This window comes from Schistocerca cancellata, chromosome 1 (genome assembly GCF_023864275.1).
Source record: "Schistocerca cancellata isolate TAMUIC-IGC-003103 chromosome 1, iqSchCanc2.1, whole genome shotgun sequence".
NCBI lineage: Eukaryota > Metazoa > Arthropoda > Insecta > Orthoptera > Acrididae > Schistocerca > Schistocerca cancellata.
The window spans coordinates 817921168-817940964 of NC_064626.1; the positions used below are offsets into that span (position 1 = coordinate 817921168).

The 19797-nt window shown below is 38.8% G+C and overlaps 1 protein-coding gene across 4 annotated transcripts in view; it reads left to right on the top strand.

The window, feature by feature from the left end:
* Positions 1–19797, top strand: part of LOC126188217 (mitochondrial protein C2orf69 homolog) — a 231199-nt gene that overhangs the window by 127938 nt on the left and 83464 nt on the right. For 3 of the 4 annotated variants that reach the window (XM_049929778.1, XM_049929770.1, XM_049929785.1), the window contains 2 exons: positions 13641–13796; positions 15026–15153. In XM_049929778.1, coding sequence (XP_049785735.1) covers positions 13641–13796; positions 15026–15153 — 284 coding nt within the window. Of the gene's footprint in view, positions 1–13593; positions 13797–15025; positions 15154–19797 lie in introns of all 4 variants that reach the window. The other variant, XM_049929794.1, reaches the window with a different exon arrangement.

Here is a 19797-nt window from a genome sequence, read left to right on the forward strand (position 1 = left end):
CGTGCATTTCGAACGAAGTATGGTGTTAAACCTCCTGATAGGTGGTGTATTAAACGTCGGTGTAAACGTTGGTATAAATAGTTTACAGAGAATGGGTGTTTGTGCAAAGGGAAAAGTTCTGGACGGCCGAGAACGAGTGATGAAAATGTAGCACGCATCCAGCAAGCATTTGTTCGCAGCCCAGGAAAATCGACTCGCAGAGCTAGCAGAGAACTGCAAATTCCACAATCAACTGTATTCTTTTTGAATCACCCTGTAGATAAGGAACAGCAACCTTGGGAAACGCCGCCAAGCAGCCCGTGACAGAGCACTTCATCACTGGCCTCCAAGAAGCCCTGATCTTCCCCCCTGCGATTTTTTCTTATGGGGGTATGTTAAGGATATGGTGTTTCGGCCACCTCTCCCAGCCACCATTGATGATTTGAAACGAGAAATAACAGCAGCTATCAAAACTATTACGCCTGATATGCTACAGAGAGTGTGGAACGAGTTGGAGTATCGGGTTGATATTGCTCGAGTGTCTGGAGGGGGCCATATTGAACATCTCTGAACTTGTTTTTGAGTGGAAAAAACCTTTTTAAATACTCTTTGTAATGATGTATAACAGAAGGTTATATTATGTTTCTTTCATTAAATACACATTTTTAAAGTTGTGGTATTCTTTTTGAATCACCCTGTATATGCCATAAATAGTTTATTTATGAGTAAACATGCAAATGACGTTACAAGAGTGATTCTCGATTTATACGCCACGTTTGATTTGATTTTATCTATTGTTTTATTTCAGTATGTCAGGAAAGAGGAGTCGATTTGTGCGAAAGATGGTGCAAAATTACGTGGTATGCCAGTTTGGTTGTGTGGCTTGAACGTATCTAACTACGGACGTCTGTTTTATAGTAACAAAATCTAGCAGTGAGGCAGACGTGATTTGGCTCATATAATCCTATGTTTTTCTGTGCTAAGATGTCTTTCCAAGTCCACATCACTCGTGCAATTCATAACGCAGCTGACAGCCCTTCTACAAGGCAAATTTAGCTTAAATTTCATTTCCTCTAAATACGAAGCATAGGTATTTTGCTTTTAATTTGTCTGAGAACTTGCCACTGGCACAACTATTTACATGAGAAGACGACACTGCAAAGTGTCAGCTTGGTTTTCACGCGTAATATTACGGCCCACGAACTTCGTTTGTTCGTTTCGAGCTTCCTTTGTTGACACGCGTCCTCCACTTGACTGCCATCTGGCGGCCGTAATCATTCGGCACGACTCGGCATGATTCGGAAGTTGCCTTCGAAGCATAGCGTACCAAGAATCGATGAATCGTTGGAACTTGGAATCGTCACGACTCGGAAACACACAATCGTTCTTACGATTCTTTTGAACGACGATTCGTCAGTATCACGATTCGATTCTTAAGATTCTTTATTTAGAGTCGTTCAAATGAACGACTCATTCACGAATCGCCACAACTCTAATGCATAGTGTACGTGATGTCTCTATCAGGAGAATCCTCGTCGCATCTAGAAATAAACTTTCCGCAGACAAAAGGGGGCGGGGCAATACGAGCTGAGGGAGTAAACTGATGAATGCCAATTGCTCTCTGATTATGTGGTTAATTGGGTTTGCGAATGATCAGCATTGTTATAATTACTAGAGAAATCCATAGATTCAGACTACCACAATGGAAATAAACGACTTACAGAAATAACAGGTGAGAAAGATTACGTATTATCCTCTCGGTGTATCCAAGAAAATGAAATTTTGACAAAATTTTTGGCCAGATCGCTACACTAGTAAGGACCAGTTGTACAGTCCCCGACTAGCAGACGCATAAGTTCTATTCTGGAAGTAACGTGGAAAACATGTTGTTCGAACACGTAATATCGTCCAACCGGAAAATAATCGCGGGTTAACTAAACCCTTGATTCTGACAGGGTTAGTGAAATTAATCGGCGAACAAATTTTGACAATGGCAGCAATAGCTACGGAATTGGTGATGACAAGATTGTTAGAACGAGGAAGGGGAAGAAACAGGGACATGACACAAATTATGGAAGAATAAGACGATTCCATATTTATATAAAAATTTCATAATACTACTTTTCGATGTCATGCTTGAGAAGCTGTGCGTATGAATGAAACGTGAAATTATTTCCTAAGATAAAGCTTTTTGCTTTTGGTAGGCCTAATAGGCATTTGATATTGGTACTTCGTGGATTATATTCTGTCGTGTTATAAAAATGGCCATTTGTGCCAAAACAGTTTCGTTTATTTGGTGTGTTACAAAATTGCTGCCATATTAGAAGGGCCTATTTTGTTTTATGTAGCAGACAGTGACAAAATAGACGTAATCAGATCGAGAAACCACACCAGTCTTGAGTATTATTTGTATTAACGGCGTTTTCAGTATTAGATAACATTTCAATTTTTCGTGTAGCAAAACGTTTGACGAACTTTGATGATCAGGTAATAGATTCTTCCACAGAAAGGAAAGCACGCCATGTAAAGCTGTAGCAAGATTAAAACACTCCGTCTTCGGGCCACAAGTGACCCATCGGGACCACCCGACCGCCGTGTCATCGTAAGTTGAGGATGCGGATAGGAGGGGCGCTCTCCCGGTCGTTATGATGGTTTTCTTTGACCGGAGCCGCTACTATTCGGTCGAGCAGCTCCTCAGTTGGCATCACGAGGCTGAGTGCACCCCGAAAAATATCAGCGCATGGCGGCTGATGGTCACCCTTCCAAGTGCCGGCCACGCCCGACAGTGCTTAACTTCGGTGACCTCACGGGAACCGGTGTACCCACTGCGGCAAGGCCGTTGCCTGTAACAAGATTAGAGACGGAAAAAAAAGCTAGGAGCTAAGGTTTGAAGAAATTTGTAATTTCTTGCTTATCTCTTGTCAGTATTGGTTTTATATATTCTATATTTAATTTTATGTCACACAAAACAGCATGTTATTAACTAATAGGCAATAAAGAGTTCATATTTTCTGAAGAGTTCTTGTTCTCTCGATTACAAATAATACCATCCGCTATTAATTGCGATATTTTTTTTAAGAGGGGCGGGCTGTCAAACCGGCCGACTGGGAACAGGAGAGACACCACAGGACATTTCAATTTCCACTCGCCTGAATATAGTTTGGACGTGCGGTAGAAAAATGCTTTATGAAGAGGTGTGGTACTGCACTTTTGCGTACTTAAGACCAAATAATATGTCTTACATTTCCTCGAATACATATGTTTTGTGTTTCAGACTTTTCAGAAAGATGTGCGCTACAAGATGAACATATTTTGAAAATTCGATTTTTTTAGTATTGACCCGGTTCGCAAATGTCGTAGGTCCGGGGCTGATGTGCAGAGCAGTCTTGAGTTATAGTGGGTAGCCTCCACATGCTCCGTGTTTGCATTTAGTGATTTTGCTGTTTCCCCTTCGTTTACTCTCACGTCAAATGAAAACAAAACGGATATCTGTGTCCGGGAGGTATCAAGTGAATTAAAACACATTCACCTAAGTACGAAAGGCTAAAATATGTCATTAGTTACAGATTTTATTTTATTTCCACCTTTCTGGCAGTCAAGCTTTAATCGCCTTACGGAATAATGAAGTTGTTTTTGTCTGTTTGCTAAAGAAATTTGACTTTCGTTAACTTTTTCCGCAGACGCAGTCAATGTATTTGAAACGAAATGTTTAATTCCACAGTACTGGCTAATTTCAACTGTTCGATGCATTTGAAGTGCACGTTTTCATTTTCTGGCACAGGTGGCATTATGTCATAATAAAGAACCAAACATGATGTAATACAGTACTGGTGCTCCAAGAAAATTTACGACCCAAAAACCACACTGGAAAGCTTAATATCAGGTCGAGATCTACATCATGGGGAATCCAGACATACGAATGTGTACTTTAAGTATGCACTTTAAATGTGCACATTTTAATATTGTTCACGAAATTCCGATGCTCTTGCAGTATCCTCTGATGTCTTGTTTTTTTTATGACATAATGTATGATCTTCCAATGTTTTACACGTACGTACATACGGCCTTCCTACGTCGTGATAGCTACCCAAGCTCGGTGTCGCCTGTTATCTGCGCAACTGCTGAAACGAACCTATTTCTAACTGGTCGCGGGAAAATATTGCGAATAGTGGTTTGAAAAGCGTTCCTTTCAAAGTAAATATTCTTTTACGTAAGTTGAACTATGTGCAAGAATGTTCCATTAATTTATTAAATCACAGAGCGTTTGACTCTCATTTAAAAATTAACTCTTTGATGACGCGCCATTTAGAAGTATTTCGAACCCTGAAGGTCAGACATTTACGTCGTTATTAAAAATTTTACTGGCACATTTGTGTGATCTGTCTTCAAGTGTAACACGCGCAAAAAAGATCAACAGTATATGCGAAAGCTTAGCTTCTCTTGCAGCTTGAGAACAATATTATATGTGAAAACTTCGCTTTTCTTGTAGCAATAACCCTGAGTTTCGTTTTTTTAAAATGCCTGGATATTGTACGCCTGGGTATAAAACCGTAACCATTCAATAGATTGATAAGGGAAAATACACTGTCACCCGGGAGAAAACGTATTTTTAACCGGGAAATCCGGGAATTTTTTTTCCTTGTCCACATATACACCCTGTAAATACAACACAGTGGTTGCAGCTTAGCTTGTAAATCACATGATGGGTTTCACAGGTAGCCCTACCTTTGATGGGATAGGTGATGTTTTTGACCGGACTAATGTAGGTGGTGGTGGGAAGATGTATGGGACAGGGCTACCTGTGAAACCAGTCATGTGATTTACAAGCTAAGCTGCAACCCCTGTGCTGCATTCTGTATAGGCATGACAACCAACAGTCTGTCTGTCTGCATGAATGGCAACTGACAAACTGTGGCCAAGAAACAAGTGGACCACTCTGGTGCTGAACGCTCTGCCAGACATGACATCCCTTATTTCAATGAGTGCTTCACAGCCTGTGCCATATGGATCCTTCCCACCAACACCAGCTTTTCTAATTTGCACAGGTGGGAACGTTTCCGGCAATACATTCTACATTCCTGTAATCCTCCTGGGCTCAGCCTTCGTTAGTCACTGTCTTCACCCATCGAGCCCCCTCCCTATTCCCATTCCAGGGCTATACAGCTGTCATTTCACTGCCTCACCCAGTCTTTTAATTTCTTTTTATTTCTCTCCGTTTTGCTACTTCCCCCTCCCCCCTACCCAACTTCTCTCCTGCCCTCCGTCTAAAGTGCAGCACTTCCCTGTCTGCCACCCCCACCATATTATCCCTCCCCCACCCTGCCCCCAGCTTTTCCCCACCCCCACCCAGTTTCCACTCCCATCATTCACTGGTGATGCTGCTCGCAGTGTGGTTTCAGTTGCCTTGAGACTGCAGTTACGTGTGCGAGTTGCATTTGCGTGCGTGCGTGCGTGCGTGTGTGTGTGTGTGTGTGTGTGTGTGTAAATTGTTGACAAAGGCCCTAATGGCTGAAAGCTGTAATTGTATGAATGTTTTTGTTGTGCTTATTGTGACTCAGCATCTCCGCTGTATGGGGGGTAGCAACTTTCCTTCTCTAATATTGTTAAATTCCATCCTGGATTTTCCATTGTTTGATCCTAGTCTTCCTTTTGTTTCACTTCACTGATCCCTACTACATGTAGATTCAGCTTTTGCATTTGAGTTTTCAAATTTTATGGTTTTCCAACCACATTCAGACTTAATGATATTTCACAGTCTGACTCGGAATGCTAACCTTGTTGGTTTTACAAAAATTTTCTTATGGTCACCTCTTGCTTGCCTTTTCAGTTCTGGAGATGCAAGTGGTGCACTACTCCAAAATCCTTGGCCAATGGAGCCAGTGACACTTTGTTTTAATTGTAGGCCTCATTACCTGAGCATACATACATCTCTCTAATACAGTAATTTCCATTGTCTTCTGCATCCTCATGTTGTATATAATTGCTTACTATCCTTTCTTTAATGGCAGTCTTTCACCCCACGTGCGAGATGGAGCTCTGAATCGCCTCTGCTCCCTTCTTTTCACAAGGCTGTTGGCGGGTTAAGAGAGAGTGATTCATTACATTGTCTCTTCAACAACCATAGGTGATGGTGATTATTCAAAATGTAAGCAGTGACTGGGATAGAAGCAGCAGGCCAGAACTCTTTAGTAATAGTACTAAAAGACATTGCCCCCAGATCACAATGGTCACCATTATTTGTAAATAAATAAAGAATAATAATTTGGTGAATGTAAGAGTATTAGTTGTCTTTGAACCATTGCAAATTTTTGTGTGTACTGGTAGCAATGTTAGTTACAAAGCTGTGAATTTCCTACAGTTTTATTACCTGTCTTCTAATTGGTAGGTGAGAGTTTCTCTGGAAAGTAGTTACCAGTTGTAAAACACTGATTTGATGTACAAAATTTCAGCAGGAAGAGCATATAACACTTCTCATGTGTAAATCTCTTTGCATGTTTAGTAGATTATTTGCAACAAATAATGTCGTCGTCGTCGTGGTTTGTTGCAGCTCTCCACGATACCCTATGCTGTGCAAGCTTCTTCATCTCCAAGTAAATACTGCAACCTACATCCTTCTGAATCTGCTTAGTGTATTCATCTCTTGGTCTCCCTCTAAAATTTTTACCCTCCATGCTGCCATCCAGTACTAACTTGGTGATCCCTTGACACCTCAGAACATGTCCTATCAACCAGTCCCTTCTTCTAGTCAAGTTGTGCCACAAAATCCTCTTCTCCCCAGTTCAATTCAGTACCTCCTCATTAATTATGTGTTCTACCAATCTAATATTCAGCATTCTTCTGTAGCACATTTCGAAAGCTTCTATTCTCTTCTTGTCCAAAGTATTTATCATCCATGTTTCACATCCATACATGGCTACACTCCATACAAATATGTTTAGAAAAGCCTTCCTGACACTTAAATCGTGATATTAACAAATTTCTCTTCTTCAGAAATGTTTTCTTTGTCATAGCTAGTCTACATTTTATATTCTCTCCACTTCGACCATCGTCAGTTATTTCCCTCCCTAAATAGCGAAACTCATTTACTACTTTAAGTGTCTCATTTCCTAATCTAATTCCCTCAGCATCGCCAGATTTAATTAGAGTACATTCCGTTATCCTTGTTTTTCTTCTATTGATGTTCATCTTATATCCTCCTTTCAAGACACTGCCCATTCCGTTCAACTGCTCTTCCAAGTCCTTTGCTGTCTCTGACAGAATTACGATGTCATCACCAAACCTCAAAGTTTCTATTTCATCTATATCGATTTTAATTCCACTCCAAATTCTTCTTTTGTTTCCTTTACTGCTTGCTCAGTATATAGATTGAATAACACCGGGAATAGGCTACAACCTTGTCTCACTCCCTTCCCAACCACTGTTTCCCTTTCATGCCCATCGACTTGTATAACTGCCATCTGGTTTCTGTACAATTGTAAATAGCCTTTTGCTCCCTATATTTTACACCTGCCACCTTCAGAATTTGAAAGAGAGTATTCCAGTCAACATTGTGAAAGCTTTCTTTAAGTCTAGAAATGCTAGAAATGTGGGTTTGCCTTACCTTAATCTATCTTGTAAGATAAGTCATAGGTCAGTATTGCCTCACATAGTCCAACATTTCTACGGAATCAAAACGGATCTTCCCCAAGGTCGGCTTCTACCCGTTTTTCCATTCGCCTGTAAAGAATTTGTGTCAGTATTTTGCACCCATGACTTGATAAACTGACAGTTCAGTAATTTTCACACCTTTCAACACCTGCTTTGTTTGGGATTGGAATTATTATATTCTTCTTGAAGTCTGAGGGTATTTCTCCTGTTTCTTACATCTTGCTCAGCATATGGTGGATTTTTAGCAGGGATGGCTTTCCCAAGGCTATCACTAGTTCTAATGCAGTGGTCATCAAACTGCAACCCGCAGGCCGCATGCGACCCAGATAATGTTTTCGTGGGGCCTGCAACCCTCCTCGGCTTCATGCGGTTAGCATTAGTTATCAACTTGTCTGGCCTAGCAGTGTTTTGTTTACGGAAACTGTGTAGAATAGTGATTAAAGTCGGGGAAGTAATCAGGTTACTGAAAGCCTTCCACCACTTTCATTTGACACTCCATTTGCCAGTGTTCCGCAGCGCTAAAGGCATGAGCAGCCTGCTAGCCAACAATGTGAGCCATACATCAAATGTGCCGCGTGCTCATGGCCGCTTGTTCATCAGTGGCGGCCTTGTTCCGCAGCGGCCTTATTGTTAGCTTTGTTGTGTCAGTGTGTCAGTTGTGAACTAAGTTTCGGTGCCCTTGAGCGTTTGTCGCGTATTGAATGTATTTGTGCTCATATTTGGTGATATAATTATCAGTGGAATAAATAATGTCCGATGTACCCTCAAGAACAGTGACCAAGAGGAAAATATGTGAAGAGAAAAGAAGTTTCCAAGAAATATGGGAAGAAGAGTTTCGCTTTATAAGTGGACACAAAGCAGGTTCTGCTACTTGCTTATATGCCGGGATACTATTGTGGGACTGAAGAGATACAGTTTATTTCGCCACTACACAAGTATAATTTACAGTAGCTGTTCCTTTGAATTCAAATGAAAGAAAGGAAAAAATTGCTCATCTAAAATCTACCATTCGTCATCAAAAAATTATGTTAGCAGCAGTTGGGCAAAGTGAGGCAGTCACAAGAACATCATACGAAGTATGTAATATTCTGGCAAAAAATATGAAAGCTTTCACTGATGCTGGATTAGTGAAGCAATGTATGATGACTGCTTCTGAAACTTTGTTTCAAAATTTCTCTAACAGTAAACAAATATCAGCTGAAATAAATAAGCTCATGCTTTCAGAATCTACCTGCTGATGTCGTATATGAGATATTTCAAAATATATGTTTGAGGCAGTAATTAATAAAGTCAAACAATGCAAATACTTCAGTCTTGCTTGTGATTCCAGTACAGATTTAGCTTCGATGGCTCAGTTTTCATTATTTTTGCATTACTGCACAAACGATGGGTTAGTAGAGAAAGATGTTTCAGCAATTATAACCATGAAAGGTCATGCAAAAGGATGTGAATTTGTGGATGCAATTAAAGAATTTGTAAAAAAAATGACTTATCTATGAGCAAATTAATATCAGTATGTACAGATGATTGTCCGTCAATGATGGGTGTCGACAATGGTTTGATAGCACTGATTAAGAAGGAGTGGAATTTGCCAAATTTACTCTCCATTCACTGCTTACTGCATCAAGAAAGTTTGGCATGTCAAATTTCAAATACCAAATTGAAGAATGTTATGCAAATGGTTATAAGCGTTATAAATTTCATTCGTGCCTGTGATCTTAAATCAACAAAAATTTAAAGAACTTCTGCAGGAATTGCAAGCTTGTTACAGTGATGTTCTCCTACATACTGCTGTCAGATGGCTAAGTAAAGGAAAAGTACTGGAACGGTTTGTCAATTTGAAACCTGAAATTATTTTAGTCTTACAACAAAGTGGCAAAAATTATCCTGTTGATGAATGGTGGATAGTTAAAGCTTTCTTGACCAATATTACACACAAATTCAACACACTTAACTTGGAATTACAAGGACCAAACAAGATAATTGGGCAAATGACTAACAAAAATTTGCATTTGAAGCAAAACTGCAATTATATATAAATGAACTCGAAGTAAAAGATCTGTCTAATTTTCCAACTGTTGCTATGCTCCGATCAGGCTTAACTATCGCCGAAAACTATTTACCAAAATATGAAAGAATATTTGGAAGTTTATTTGGAAGAAATAAAAAACAGATTTGTAGATTAACTTTAAATGCGAACATTTTTAGGTTAGGCTTTACCGTGACTGTTACTGACATTAAATGAAACAACAAGTTCACTGTTACCAGTCACCGTTTTTGTGCACTGTTTTTATACTCGAAAATAGCCTTGTTTGCCTGACTGGGCAGATTAACTTTAAATGCGAACATTTTTAGGTTAGGCTTTACCGTGACTGTTACTGACTTTAAATGAAACAACAAGTTCACTGTTACCAGTCACCGTTTTTGTGCACTGTTTTTATACTCGAAAATAGCCTTGATTGCCTGACTGGGCAGATTAACTTTAAATGCGAACATTTTTAGGTTAGGCTTTACCGTGACTGTTACTGACATTAAATGAAACAACAAGTTCACTGTTACCAGTCACCGTTGACTGGTAACAGTGAACTTGTTTCATTTAAAGATTTGTAGATGTTAGAAATATTCAAAGCTGTTTCATTCTCATAGAGAACCCTTGGCATGTTGGACATCATGATCTCAAATTATTCTGCCACTTTGGATTTCCTAAAACTAATATTCTAAATGAAATAATCGAACTTCAGCATGACACACAGCTTAAAGCTCTGTTTATAGAACATCGTGAAACACAACAGTACACCGAATTTTGGAAATGTGTGCGTAGCAATTATAAAAACTTAAGAGACTGTGCACAGTTCATTTTAACACTATTTCCTTCAACTTACCTTTGTGAAGCTTCATTAAAAAAAAAAAAAAAAAAATCGTAATCAGTTGCCCAGTCATTTAGAAGACGCAATGAGGATTGCATGCAAACCAAATGATGCAGATATTGATGACATAGCCAAGAAAGTTCAACATCACAAGTCCATTAATGAAAAATTATGTATTTGTATTTACGTTTGTTTTGCAATTATAATGATTAAAAACCATATTCGGTAAGAGACCTACCTGTAGCTTTCTTATATAGCCAGTTGCATGTGCAGTGCATCTGTTCTTTTCTTATTTTTTAAATTTCTTATTTATTTCTACATTTTTTGAAAGTTTGACATTAATGCAATTATAATAAAGTTCTGGTGGACATTTGAATAATGTAATATAATATTTTAATAAAACATCTGTCTCATCTTGCATGAAAGTACTTTAAAATAAATTTCAGGAACGAGATACACTGATCCTAGATTTGTTTTTGGTAGTTGCTCAAAATTACTAATGATTCCCTACCTTCCCTTCACCGTTCATATGCTCCTGCCTAGCTACATGAATATTGTAAGATTATGCAAGTCGTGTGAATTTTATTTTCACAGAGATAATTAAACAGGAATTAATTAGTCAGATGCAATGCTTTTTTCCAGTTCATTGAAATTTGATCAGCAGTATTTTATGCAGTTTTCAACACTCGTAAACATGGTGACATTCATTCTGTGAAAGTCTGTGAATGGCACATGTTATCAATGACTCATGCTACCAAGACGATTATTCAAGTCAGTCTCAACACTCGACTCCTGTGAAGACTGACTAAAAATGTAATTGTTGACAACATGACACAACTACTTGTATGTCTCCTACGAATATATCCCTCATAATCTAATAATTGTCAAACTGGCGGACGGGTATTCAAAAATCTATTTCCCTGTATTGCAGAATTTCAGTGTCATAAACATTGCTTATTGTTGTCACCAACTGCACAGCAATGTTATTTGGCGAAGGAGTCACATACATCTAACAGTTGCGAGTGGTTTGTTTCCGAAAGTACTATTTCATTTTAACAGATGCTAAAGTTTACAGTTTCTGAAGAATGATAAATGATATATATCTAAATCCGGTAAAGAATAAATGGTTTGCAGCTGCCGGCTGTACCTGTCTCCTTTGTCAAATGAAAAATATACTGGAAGAATTGTAAGTAGGAGTGCGTAAAGTAGTTGTGTCACCTTTACAGGTGCCACTTGGTACAGGGGCAGATAGATTTGTCGTTGCGGTGGGAGGGGCCGTAATAATTAGTCATTAGCTCTTAAAATTGTGTGTGTGTGTGTGTGTGTGTGTGTGTGTGTGTGTGTGTGTCCTCCACTTTTCCTCGTAAACCCACGGATCGATTTTAACCACACTGATACACACATTATTTTCAATCTGTAAAGATTTATTGTGGGGTAAGCAAAGGCAATTTCTTAGTGGGGCAGGGGATGGTAATGTGGAGGGAGAAGGGGGAGGAGGAAAGGGACACATACAGGGGGAGTGTGAAATGGACAGATAAAGGGGTGAAGAGATGGTGAGTGAGGGGAAAGTTGAGATAGACGACAGAGTGTGAGGGAAGGAAGAGAGAGACTAACGTAAGATTGGAATAAATAGATATCTAGCCAATGACAGGTACCTCATCTAGTATGAAATAAAATTAAGGCTGTTGTAGTTCAGTCAAGTGAGTTGAAGGAAAATGATTTTCAAAAAATGTAGAAAACAGTTTTGATAGTCACATGTTACATAATACATTTAAGTATAAGTCCATTTGCTGTTATTAACCATCTGTTCTCAAAGACAACGCAGCAACATTTCGTTGGGCAATTACACAGTGTTACAATTTATGGGTCATTGAGGGTGCCAACAATCTGAAAAAGAGAACATTCTACACATAGTGGTCTGAATAGTATCGACTTTAATGATAAGTGCTAGAAATTCAGTGGTAAACCTCTAGCTTATTTACTATAGCTAGTTTATTGGAGGTTCATAACACACCATTTACGAGGTTTGCCAGTTAATAAAAAGACGTGGAAATCTGCGGCCCGAGGTGCCACATCATATTGTTAGTTTTGGCCCTCGAGCAAAAAAGTTTGACGACCACTGATCTAATGGAATATTGTCTACTCCCGGGGCCTTGTTTTGACTTAGGTGTTTCACTGCTCTGTCACATTTGTCACCTAAGTCCTTTTCCATTTACATAATATTACCCTCGAGCACATTGCCCTTGTACAGACCCTCTATGTATGCCTCCCGCCTTTCTGCTTTCCCTGAACTGGTTTTACATCTGAGCTTTTGGTATTCGTACAGGTTGTCCGCTTTCTCCAAAAGTATCTTTAAGTTTCCTGTAGGCAGTATCTAACTTAGCCCCTTGTGATATATGCCTCTACAGCCTTAAATTTGTGCTCTAGTCATCCCTGCTTAGCCATTTTGCACTTCCTGTCGATCTCATTTTTGAGATGTTTGTATTCAGTTTTGGCTGCTTTATTTACTGTGTTTTTATATTTTCTCCTTTCATGAATTAAATTCAATCTCCCAAGTATTTCTACTAGCCATAGTCTTTTTACCTACTTGATCCTCTGCTGCCTTCACTATTTCATATTCCAAAGCTACTCATTCTTCTTCTACTGTATTTCTTTCCCCTGTTCTTGTCAGTCGTTCCCTAATGCTCTCTGTGAAACTCTCTATAAACACTGGTTCATTCAGTTCCAGGTCCCATCTCCTTAAATTCCTACCTTTTTGCAGTTTCTTCAGTTTTAATCTACAGCTCATAACCTATAGATTGTGGTCAGGGTCCACATCTGTCCCTTGAAACGTCTTACAGTTTAAAACCTGGTTCCTAATATCTGTCTTACCATTATATAATCTGTCTGAAACCTTCCGTTGTCTCCAGGTTTCTTCCACGTATGCAATCTTCTCTCATGATTCTTAAACCAAGTGTTAGCTTGTGACTAGTTAGCAAATAATAATTATGTAGATTTTGCATTTACATTATTACTGAGGATTTCTTTGTTATTAATTCTGGCTTGAAAGTTGGATGCCTTCTGTGTGACTGTATTATTGAAAATTGTTAATTATTTACAGGTAAAAAATGAAACTGATATATAATTTCAGTGGAATCTCTTGTGCAGGGTAGCAGAATGCTGGGCACCCCTCCATCATCTTGCCCCATACGCCTGTGTGGAGTCACAGGATATGATGGACGTGTAAACGATATCATCTACTGTCACCCACTTGTCAAAGCAGAAAATAATACTGCAGTTGTCTACTTTGGTGGCGATGTTCAGGTGACCTGTAAATTGAGTTTACTGATATGTGATAACCTTAGAGTTTTAATAAATAATTGATGAAAACTGTATAGAAGAAACAAATATTTTAAATTTTGAATAATTATTATTATTTTTGCATTTAAAACACTACTTTGTGTGTGTGTGTTGGTGGGGGTTGGGTAGGGGTGGGGGTGGGGGGGCACTGTGAGGTACTCGCATGTGAAGGATGGGTGGAATGTGTAAGGTACGAGGACACATAATGGTGGTAAGTATAAGTATATTGGGGCAGCACAAAAAGTAATTTGTTTCACACAGACAGTATGCCAGAAACTACAGTATTTTTCACACTTTTATTAGACAACAGTATATCAATCCCAATTACTGCACTGACTTAAAAGAAATTGTGATTGATGTTCCCATTGGCTTCCAGTCACCTTTTGTAATGTACTAATACGAAGCTTTTAATTGATGGTTGATCAAGTGTATTATATTTCTTAGATTTTGCTTTTACTGGCCTGCTGTGTACTGGGTGTCCCTCATAAGGATCATCAGATGCTTTTTGTTTCTAATGGTTTGGCAGATATTTGCAATTTCGTTTTTTCAATGTCTAGCTGGAGTCAGTCCAAACAAATACTCTTAATCACATCTTTCTTGTGACAGCTGATGTTGATGGCAGTCGGTTTGTTTCCTGTACAAACAAAATTATTTGTAAAGTGGAATTTTATATATCCATTCAATACTCTTGTTCCATATTAGTCTAGTGCAGTATTTGTTTTATCAACATGTATTAACAGGGACAGTAAAACACAAAGAATATCTGGCATTCCAGCAGTGAATGAGCAGTGCTGCTATGTGGTGGTAACAGTCACTGTCGGCCAGACGGCACACGAGTCACTATTGGAGGTCCTGTAATATCACTGAATATTGATGATTTCTCCTGGGACACCCTGTATGCTAACAACATTTTATGAACTTGTATGCTAGTTGAACTTTGGTGTTTACTGAATAATTTGTAAGTAGCAAAATAACTGACAGTTGTTGGATAACACTCTACAGTAATGTAATTTGTTCTAATCATATTACTGCGTCACTGGAATACTACAGTACCAAGCTTATTACTTAGTGTACCCTATAGAATATGTCTTTAGATGCTACCATGCTTGCTTTTTCTTTTGTACCATTACTTTTGAGGTTTTATTACTCTAATTATTAAAGTTAATATACAACTTGTAACTGTGTGGTTTCAGGATTTTCCAGAAATTATGGAGAACCACAGGGAAAACAAAAATTACGTAAAGTGGAATCTTGAAAACACTGCAGTGCTGCTCCAATCATATTTTCCTGAGAGCCATGTTGTTGTTGTGCGGCCATCTAGGTGAGTTCAGGCTCCACTGTTTCTTTCCTTTTTTTTATTTATTTCTATGAAATAAGGGACAGTTCGTATTCAGCACACAAATGTTGTAACATCACTGTAGATTCATCTCTTAAGTCATAATTTTGGTATAGTTACAGAGTGTGCCTTGATGGTCCAATACCTATAACTGGTTGATTGAATCAGTTTGCAGCTCTGAGGAAAAATTCAGACCAGAGTTGTCAACAGTGGAACCAAGCTTAATAGAAGTGTGGTTGTGCTCAAGCCAGTCTCTGCTGTGGTGGTTCCCGTACAGCTGTACATGGTGTTAGTAAATGAATATCAGGGTTTTAACAATTTATAATATTTATTACATTAAACTTACAGTTATAAATGATATGCCAAATGAAAGAGCAGCTCAAACAGTTTTACCAGAATCTTATAAATGTTCAGAGAGCACCGTTTGTCACACGGCACACATCAAGTCTATAGCCAAAGCGCTGGATAGGCCGCAGGGGCCCAGTGACAGGGCTTGCTTTACATGGCCTTCACGTTCACTCGACCTAACGCCATGCGATTTTTTCCTATTGAGCTTCATCAAGGATCGTGTGTACATGCCTCCGCTACCAGCAGACCTCCCTGAAATAAGAAACCGGATTTAAGCAGCTCTTGCTACAATCACTGAAGACACACTTATCAACGTTTGGGAAGAACTCGGCTATGGACATGATGTGTGCCGTGTGACAAATGGTGCTCACATTGAACATTTATAGGGTTCTTGGTAAATCTGTTTGAGTTGCTCTTTCGTTTGACATATCATTTATAAATGTAAGTATAATGAATAAATATTATAAAACATTAAAACCCCAATATTCATTTATAAACACCCGGTATTATTTGTGTGTAGAGGTGGAAGCAAAACTCCCATTCAGTTTTCTCTGTTATGAAGGTCAGGAAAAAACTGGGAGAAAATTCTGTGTCACAGGTCGGAACTGTGTGTGTTTGGATGGACGGACGGATGGACGGACGGACGGACACACACACACACACACACACACACACACACACACACACACACACACTCTCTGTCTCTCTCTCTCTCTCTCTCTCTCTCTCTCTAATGAGTAAAAATAAGTTGAGGCATTTAGTGACAGATACACAAGCAGTAACTAAATACAGCAGCTTAGCTTGCAAACTTCAATGCAAGCATATCCTCACCTACACACACGCAAGAACAGTTTTCCTCTTTGGCAGCCCAGCTCAGATGGGTGAGCTGTATAGTCTCACTTCCTCTACCGTATTCTGCCACTTATTCTAGCCTGACTGCAGCACCAGATGAATGTAATAATTTTTTTATTTAAGTGTGTAGCAGCTTTAAAGAGTGCAACTTTGTAAGCTGAGCTCCATATGCCAGCTTTTGTTTGTGAGTGCATCTATTGCTTAATACTTCAGTCACAAGGGGTTTTAGAGTAGCAGCGAGACTAATACTTTCTTAACTATGAATTTGTTCTTTTTGCACAGCAAAGTTCCCATTCAAATTAGCAGTTAGACATTGGTGGAGGCATTGTTTCCAGTCTTCTTAGCAGTTTTGGTAGGCTCATACTGGAAGATCTTCTAACTCTTTGGTTCTGTTCTTGTGGATAGTAACCAAAGTAACTGCAGCATGCTTTTTTAACCTGGGGAATAAAGAAAAATCACAGGGACTGAAATCTGGCAAATAGAGGAGGAACAGCAGGCCTGAGGAACTACAGGAATGGTGAAAAATTCATTCAAATAAAACAAGTAGTTCACTGTTACTTTATTGGTAACAATAAACCTGTTGTTTAATTCAGTATCGGTAAGTCACAGTAAAGCCTAACCAAAAATTTCTCAGATTTTGTTAGTGACTTGCTGTATACCATGTGTCCCTCATAAGCGTAGTCAGACACATTTTATCTGATGTTTCAGCAAGTATTTGCAATTTCATTTTTGGGTTGTTTAACTGGAGTCGGCACAGTCGTTGCTGGAGATTGCTATGTGATGGGGCACATTCTCATAGTGCAGCATCCAAGTGTATGTAATGCCTCATCACATATATGCCATCCTGTTCCTAAGTCTTTTAATAACTTGCTGATAAAAAAGTTTGATTGACATTTTGTCATGGAAGGACCAATTCTTTGCGTATGAACCCTCTTGAAAAAGAAACACTAATTTGATTTGGGATTTCCTTTTTTTGTGATGAGAAGAGTTTGTAGTGCGACGATCTCTACTTTGGTATATTTAAAAATTCATGATTCACCAACAGTGGTAATGCTAGTAAAAACATCTGGCTCCTTCTGAAGGCAATCCTGAATCTCAAGGCAGACATCATTCCAACAGTTCCAAGGAACTTGATGATGACTGAACAGAAATACAGTTCTTTCACATTCTCTTCCCATGCAAAATTCCCTACTAAAATTTGATACAAACATGCTCAAATTTAGCTTGCTATAGACTATTCCCACTAACAGTTTGACCTCGGAAGACGATTCACTCTTTCCACATTGTCACTCACTCTTGAGGATCTTCCCATATGAACTCTGTCTTCCATTTCTTTATGGACTTGTGCCTTCTCCAATTGTGTGCCTTGGAAAGGGAATCCTCTCCATAAGCTCTTTGTAACTTTCATAAGTGACAGTAAAAGTTTTTCCAAGATTAAAATAAAATTTTGTGGCATAGTGTTCCTCATAATTCTGCAGGTACCATTTTCACAATGCACCTGACAAACAAAATTATTTCTGATGCCGTCAGTACTTGTGTAGCAACTGCAGCTAGTTCAAACTGATACTGAGTCAAGAGCATGATTCAATGTAACTGCCATGTGAGTTGGGGGGGGGGGGGGGCAGCCACTGTTTTGTCAGTTCATGCACAGTGTTGTCAGTTTCATTACTTTCCTTTAACATACCTTGTGTATGACCAGTAGTTATCTTCACTAATTCCATTATTTGTGGGATTTTTCAGTTGAGCATAGATCTTAAATTCTCTCCACTCACTGCTCATCATTTCTGTATAGCCACAAACTGTTTTATGTCCAGATATGTTAAGTCAGTTTGCTAGTGACCCTCCCCCTTTTTTTTATTTATATTTTATTTTATTTATTTATTTTTTTTCCTTCTAAACATTTCTGTAAACTTTGATATTTTATGAGTGGAATATACTTTTTCACATCATGTTTATTGTACCACCTGATACATTTATCACTTCCAGTTTCTGTTTGTCAGTTTTAACCTTGAATTTCTGAAGTTTTTACTGATATATGGGAGGTAAAAATAAGAGTGGGATACAGTGAACAAAGTTCATGTTGGTTATTATTAAACTTTGGATACTTGAGGGGCCACCCGTGAAAAGCAAGTTATCATAAGACAACGAAACTTTTCGGAAACATTTGTAAGCATATGTGGAAGAGAAATAATGAATAAACCATTCAAAGATATACATCTTAATTTTCATGTGATAGGGTGCTGACATTTGTTAATTGGATACTATGTTTACATTACAGGTTACAAATGTTGCTAAATGTGATGACCATCTGCATCCTTGATAGGCTGCAATTGCACTAGAGATGTTGTTGTTGTGGTCTTCAGTCCTGAGCTACTCTATCCTGTGCAAGCTTCTTCATCTCCCAGTACCTACTGCAACCTACATCCTTCTGAATCTGCTTGGTGTACTCATCTCTTGGTCTCCCTCTACGATTTTTACCCTCCACGCTGCCCTCCAATACTAAATTGGTGATCCCTTGGTGCCTCAGAATATGTCCTACCAACCGATCCCTTCTTCTAGTCAAGTTGTGCCACAAGCTTCTCTTCTCCCCAATCCTATTCAACACCTCCTCATTAGTTATGTGATCTACCCATGTAATCCTCAGCATTCTTCTGTAGCACCACATTTCGAAAGCTTCTATTCTCTTCTTGTCTAAACTATTTATCGTCCATGTTTCACTTCCATACATGGCTACACTGCGTACACATACTTTCAGAAACGACTTCCTAACACTTAAATCAATACTCGATGTTAACAAATTTCTCTTCTTCAGAAGCACTTTCCTTCCCATTGCCAGTCTACATTTTATATCCTCTCTACTTCGACCATCATCAGTTATTTTGCTCCCCAAATAGCAAAACTCCTTTGCTACTTTAAGTGTCTCATTTCCTAATCTAGTATCCTCAACATCATCCGACTTAATTCGACTACATTCCATTATCCTCATTTTGCTTTTGTTGATGTTCATGTTATATCCTCCTTTCAAGACCACGCCCATTCCATTCATCTGCCCTTCCAAATCCTTTGTTGTCTCTGACAGAATTACAATGTCATCGGCGAACCTCAAAGTTTTTATTTCTTCTCCATGGATTTTAATACCTACTCCGAATTTTTCTTTTGTTTCCTTCACTGCATGCTCAATATACAGATTGAATAACATCGGGGAGAGGCTACAACCCTGTCTCACTCCCTTCCCAACCACTACTTCCCTTTCATGCCCCTCAACTCTTATAACTGCCATTTGGATTCTATACAAATTGTAAATAGCCTTTCTCTCATTATATTTTACCCCTGCCACCTTCAGAGTTTGAAAGAGAGTATTTCAGTCAACATTGTCAAAAGCTTTCTCTAAGTCTACAAATCCTAGAAACGAAGGTTTGCCTTTCCTTA